Here is a 6,734-nt window from a genome sequence, read left to right on the forward strand (position 1 = left end):
GGTTGGTAATGATTGATCAAGGGAGGTGTCAAAGTCTGAATAGCTCGCGTCTTATCTCAAAACCCTCCTGTCTTTAGAGGCAAAGAAGTACGTGTCATTTATCGAGTAACTTAGTGCCAAGTTTCTAAAGAGTTGCAAAAACGATCAGTATTAAATATTATCCCTTAATTTTTCTTGTAAAAAATATCCTAGAAATTATAATATCATTAATATACATCTGAATCATTACTATTTTAATTTTTAGCCTTCTAAAAATATTTTCCAATACATTTTTGTCATACAAAACATAAAAATGTATGCAGAAACTATTAGATTTTTATACTCTTTGTTTCATTTACTGGCTACGATTATAATTGTCAATTAATCAATTTGATAATAGTGGTAATATTTTCTCACCATTGGTCTTTTGGTTTTAAAACTGACTTAGCTAAAGAACCAGATGGTCGTGGTAGTAAAACAGCTTTCAAATGTCTTCGAAAGCTATTTTTTATCTACCCAGTCACACTATATTCGTATTAAGCTTAAAATTTGTCCAACAATTGCTAAGCTATACATTGTGATAAATAAACAAGTTTGCAGCACAAAAAACTGACGATGTTCTGTTTAACCAATATTTAAATATTGTGCAAACCACTTTCAGCCCCTTTCAAACAACCCTGAAAATATATACAACGAGATAGATAACAATTCATCACTTGTCAGAACAATCAAAACACGAACTGACAGTAACAATTACAATAACAATATCATGTGATAACATACAAACAATTCCCTACCGTAAAGTAGACTGAAAACAAAGACAACTTATTGCTGCAAGCCAACAAGAATGAAGTGCCAATAAATATAGATATCGCACGATTACTGCGACGCTCTCGACCCATCACTGTACACATCCGGTATTTTGCTTTTGCAAGCGCAGTTTATTTTTATTTGGCTTGACGAATGGTTTTGAAATGGTTTTGTTTGCAATGTAAGTATTAATAAGGTGATACATATTCACATACTTAGACATATTAATAAATTAGACATTTAATTCTATGGCCCCCTAAAATATCAAAATTCCCCCACCCCCCTGGTTATTCTTATGGACAATAACCTTGAAAGTGGCTGACTTTGGTATGAGGATCTAAATAGTTTAGAATCCTGCTAGAGAATTCAACTTTACAATAGTGTACGTTACCAAAAATTAGCCCATACAATTTTTAAAAGTCCCATTTTCAAGACTTAACCCTCCCCCTTCCGAAACTACCTAACACTTTTTTTTACTTCTACAACTCGAAAACGGATCTAGCAAAGATTTGCAAGAATATTCAGGAATTAAACTTTCTAAAAAACTCTTCTAGGCGTTTTTCGACAATCGCGCCCCTTCACCCTACCACTAATGACGACTAACAACTAGGGGGCTTGGGGCCGCCCCCAGCGAGCCAAAGGCGAGTTAAGGGATATGAAAGTGAAAGTCGAGATGTTTTTACAAGAAATAATATAGCTCAAAAGTAAATACCCCCGCCACAGAAAACCTGCATATTAAGTAAATTCCCTCTTGTTTTGGATTTTTACTCATGGATCTCCTTAAAGATTTCATGTTTTATTCTCCATTCAAATAACATTAGAAGAGTGCTTATGTTTGCTGCTACAGGGAAAGTAATTCAGTGTTTTTGTAGTGAAATTTTGATGATTTAGTATGAGCCTGATAATTTAGTAGGTTCGGATCCTGGTCACTGCCGAACACATTTAATCAGTACAGATCACCTTTGTATTGTACCGGCTCACTCCTTGCTTTGCTGTATACGATCCACGTACGTGCGGTTAGTCTGTGTGGACGGGCAAATGCATGGTTAAAATAGGCCGCTAACCTCAAAAAAATGTTTTTTTAAACTTAATTCAAACAGTTTATAAACAAGCAACTTAATTGTTGAATAAGTTCACTTGTTCTCCATAAGAATAACGAGTTTTAAATTGTAATATATAATCAAGGCTTAAGAGGACTAGATTGTTTTAACGGTGTTGGCTGCACTGTACCAATGCCGTGACGTCATTGCTACCTACCAGATTGCCCGCTGAACGGCTGTCTAACGTCATCCATGCTAAAAGTAAGTCATGTTCTATGTTGTGCGTTATACCTAAAAGTAGTGCAGTTCTTTATACATTTCATTGGCGCAGTCGGTAATTACGGATTTCTTTCTATGGATTAAAAAGTAAAAATCTTTTCCGCGAGTGTTAATGGGAGACAAAAAGGACAAAGGAAAAGGATCTACTGTGACGAAAATGTCAGGTATTGGGAAGGTGGGAGAGTTTAATCCCCATGAGGAAGCCATTGAGTCGTATTTAATGCGTCTCAAACACTATTTCAAGGCCAATAGTATTGAAGATGGTAGTAAAGTTTCAGTGTTGATTACTGTTCTGGGCCCTAAAATATTAGCAGTTTTGTCAGATATTGTGTCTCCTGATGAGGTGGATAGTAAATCTTATGAAGATTTGTCAAAAGTATTGGTCAAACATTTTTCCCCAAAGAAGTTAGTAGTGGCGGAACGATACATGTTTTATTCCAGGGTACAAAAGCCTACCGAAACTATTTCTGAATTTGTTGTAGCTATCAAGCATTTGTCTAGTACTTGTAAATTTTCTACATTTCTGAAAGATGCCCTTAGGGACAAATTGATTTCTGGAATTAATAATGAGGTGATACGACAAAAATTGTTGTCTGAAGACTTAGATTTTGAAGAAGCTCAGACTTTGGCTCTCAGGCTGGAACAAGCAGAGAAGCAAACAGGTCTTTTCAGTTCGAAACAGGATGTTAACAGTTTGAGTATGAAACGTGGTAAAAATGTTTTACCTGCTAGCTCTTTTAATAAATCCAATGTAAATGGTTATTTTAAACCAAATATGGGGTTTAATGGGAAAAATAAGTGTTACAGGTGTAATTCAGTGGAACATAAAGCTAATGATTGTCCATATTCTAGTTACAAGTGCAATGCATGCAATATGGTTGGGCATTTGTTCAAGGCTTGTAAGTCCCGAAATAAATTTAACAAGCAGAATTCAAAGTCCAAGAGTGGAAGATTTGCCCCACACAAGGTGCATCATCTTAATTTGGAAGAGGAGGACCCTAGGCCTAGGCCTAACTTGGATATAGTCAAGGAGACTCGGGACTTGTGTTTGTACAATCTAGGCCTATCTGACGGTACAGAAGCTTACAAGGTAAGACTAATGATAGAAGATGTAGTTGTAGAAATGGAAATTGATAGTGGATCAGCAGTATCCGTGTGCCCGTCTGAGGTTTTTGCGGAAAAATTTCCTAATGTGGAATTAAATCATGTAAATTTGAGTTTATTGACATACACTGGTGGGGAGGTGCCTGTGCTAGGCCAAGCTGATGTAACTGTAAAATATAAAGGTCAAGAAGTTATGTTGCCCTTATTGGTTGTGAAAATGTGTCGTAGGAACCAGCCTATGTTGTTGGGAAGGAGCTGGTTGGCCAAGTTGAAACTTGATTGGCGTTCTATTTTTTCAGTAGTATCGGAAGTAGGCCTACAGAGTAGGCCTAGTAATCAAATTAATTTGACTTTGTCTGAGCCTAACCCTGTGAGTAGTGTATCAGGACCTAGTTGTAAGGATCAACTGAGTAGGCCTAAGCTTAGCAGTACAACTGAAGTTGATGTGCAAACGTTGAAAAATAAATATGCTATGGTATTTCAAACGGGAGCTGGAGAAATTAAAGGGGTTACTGCTCACATTATTCTTAAAGACAATGTAGTTCCCAAGTTTTGTAAATATAGGCCAGTGCCTTATAGTTTGAGGGAGAAGGTTGAACAAGAGTTAGACCGAATGGTTAACGATGGAATAGCCTATAGGGTTTCCAGCTCCGAGTGGGCTACACCGTTGGTGACGGTTCCTAAACCAAATGGCGTAAGATTGTGCGCCGATTTTAAGGTAACGTTAAATCCGGTGCTGCAAACAGAGCACTATCCGCTTCCGCAACCGGAAGATATTTTTGCCTCGTTGTCAGGATGTACATACTTTTCAGTAATCGACCTCACAAATGCCTATCAGCAGTTAGCAGTAGCAGAGGAGTCACAACCTTTGTTAACCTTGACTACCCATAAAGGACTTTTTAGATTGAGACGTTTGCCGTATGGGTTGTCGTCCGCACCGGCTATTTTTCAAGCAGTCATTGATCAGATTGTATTTGGGTTACCAGGTACCGTAGCGTACTTGGACGATGTTCTAGTGGGAGGCTCAACACGTGAAGAAGCTTGTAGTAGATTAGAAAATCTGTTTCAGCGTCTGATGGATTATGGAGTTCGGGTTAACGAGAGCAAGTGTAAATTTTTGCAGCCTAAAGTTGAGTATTTAGGCTATGTGGTTTCAGCAACGGGAATCAGCCCCCAGCAAGGGATTGTGTCGGCTATTCGAAATGCCCCGGAACCGAGTAACAAGGATGAGTTAAGGGCCTACATTGGGTTGATTAATTACTATGGAAAGTTTATTTACAATTTGTCATCAAAAATCAGTTGTTTTTATGATCTTTTGAAGAAGGACGTCCCATGGAAGTGGACCAAAGAGTGTTCACGCACTTTTGAGGAAAGTAAGTCATGGGTTCTTGACTCCAATATTTTGGTGCATTATGATGTGTCTAAGCCACTTGTTTTAACGTGTGATGCTAGCCCTAGGGGAGTGTCAGCCATTCTGTCTCATATGGTCGATGGAGAAGAGCGGCCTGTAGCTTTTGCGTCCAAAACTCTTAGCCCTAGTGAGAAAAATTATTCCCAACTACACAAGGAAGCATTGGCGTTGATATTCGGTGTAAAGAAATTCCACAAGTATATTTATGGTCGTAAGAACTGTGTGTTACAGACGGATCATCAGCCGTTAGCGGCAATTTTTGGAACAAAACGTGGTGTACCTAGCCTAGCTGCGGCAAGACTTCAGCGATGGGCTCTCATTCTGGCAGCATACAATTTTGAGGTTAAATATCGAAAAGGGGTTGACTTACCCCACGCTGATGCGTTATCACGCCTACCTCTACAAGATGATGAATCGTTGGAATTGGAGGATAATTATGTTTCACATGTTGAGTCTTGTGTTCAAGTAATCAATTTCTGCAGTGTGAGTGATGATTCTCCGATTACGTCTTTGGACGTAGGAAGATTGACGGACAAAGATCCATTGTTGTCGAGGGTTCGGGACTTTGTTTTACATGGCTGGCGGGAGGTTCAAAATCCTATGTTGCTTCCATTTCAGAGGAGACGATTGGAGTTGTCAGTGGACAAGAATTGTATCTTGTGGGGAAGTCGGGTGGTGATTCCTGAGATGTTGAGGGAGAACGTTATCCAGATGCTCCATGAACAGCATCCTGGTATAACCCGGATGAAGTTGTTGGCTAGAAGCTACGTGTGGTGGCCAGGTATCGAAAAATCCATTGAGGAGACAGTGGCGTCTTGTTTTGTATGTCAAGGCACGAGAAATGCCAGTCCTAGAGTTCCATTGCATCAATGGCCGTTAGCCACGGAGAGGTGGCGCAGAGTTCACATTGATTTTGCAGAAGATCCCACGTCAAGACAGCAGATGCTCATCCTAGTCGATAGTTACTCAAAATGGATTGAGGTGTTTCTGATGAGCTCTACATCTTCCTCCAAGACTATAGAGAAGCTTCGGACTTTGTTTGCAGCCTATGGTTTGCCCGAAGAATTGGTTTCTGATAATGGTACCTCATTCACTAGTCTCGAATTCCGTGAATTCCTTAGAAAGAATGGTGTCAAATTCACCCTGTCCCCACCCTATCACCCGGCATCCAACGGAGCCGCAGAACGTTCAGTTCAGGAAGTCAAGAAGAGTCTGCTGCGCCAGGTCTTGAGTGAGAAGCGCAGTCATCCTACTTCTTTACAGCATAAGCTAGATAATTTTCTATTTTCCTATCGCAACACCCCCACTTCAGTGACAGGCGTGAGTCCGGCTGAATTGTTCCTACGCTGGAAGCCTAGAACTCACTTAACAATGTTGAAGCCAAATTTGCTTGATGAGGCCAGGAAGCAACAGGAGTTGCAAAAACGGGCAGCAGATAAACACAGAGGCTCTGATAGGTCCTTCAGTGAAGGCCAGCATGTGTTAGTAAAGACGGTGAGGCAGGAAAAAATTTCTTGGGTTCCCGGCCAAATTGTGGAGTGTAGAAGTCCAGTAACTTATCTTGTGAGGGTCCTGAACCGCACCAGGTTTTGTCACGCTGATCATCTAAGACCAAGTCAGGTGGAGGAAGAGGAAATTTTGGTTAGAAGAGAGGAAGTGCCAGATCCACCGGAATCAGTGACCGTCAGCGTGTCGCCGGAGAGAGTATCTCCAAGTCGGCAGAGTTTGCCGTCATCGCCAAGGGCCAGAAGTCCACCGTCACCCCAAGGACGGAAGTCGATGGAAGAGGGGCAGCGTCCAGAGGTGCAGTGCAGTCCAACTCCTGTGGTTAGAAGATCGCAGCGGACTGTGCGCAAACCAGCTAAACTGGACTTGTAAGTGTGTATACACACGATTCAAAAAGAAGAATTTTTAGTTGATTATTAAAAAAAATATATATAAAAAAAAGAAGAAAAAAAAATGGAAGTTAAAAAATTGTTTGGTTTTAAAGAACGTTTTATGTTGAATTAAAGTTTTATAAGAAGTTTTAAGTTGTGGGCCAACTATTTTATAAGGGTTGGCGAGTGTAATATATAATCAAGGCTTAAGAGGACTAGATTGTTTTAACGGTG

General features: G+C 40.0%; 1 protein-coding gene across 1 annotated transcript; it reads left to right on the plus strand.

Annotated features, from left to right (window-relative positions):
- The first annotated feature begins 1,991 nt into the window (after nucleotides 1-1,991).
- LOC128995740 (uncharacterized protein K02A2.6-like) lies at nucleotides 1,992-6,501 on the plus strand. The gene is made up of 2 exons (XM_054420758.1): nucleotides 1,992-2,272; nucleotides 2,961-6,501. The coding sequence occupies exon 2, from the start codon at nucleotides 2,983-2,985 to the stop codon at nucleotides 6,499-6,501; it is 3,519 nt and encodes a 1,172-aa protein (XP_054276733.1). The 5' UTR covers nucleotides 1,992-2,272; nucleotides 2,961-2,982.
- Nucleotides 6,502-6,734: the final 233 nt, after the last annotated feature.

The sequence above is a fragment of the Macrosteles quadrilineatus genome, unplaced genomic scaffold (assembly GCF_028750875.1).
Source record: "Macrosteles quadrilineatus isolate MER2022 unplaced genomic scaffold, UCM_ALF_1.0 Scaffold_5__1_contigs__length_97177068, whole genome shotgun sequence".
In the NCBI taxonomy this organism is placed as follows: domain Eukaryota; kingdom Metazoa; phylum Arthropoda; class Insecta; order Hemiptera; family Cicadellidae; genus Macrosteles; species Macrosteles quadrilineatus.

Excerpts from the sequence above, each read along its gene's own strand:
- LOC128995740 (XM_054420758.1), top strand. The coding sequence starts at position 2,983 with ATGGTTGGGCATTTGTTCAAGGCTTGTAAGTCCCGAAATAAATTTAAC.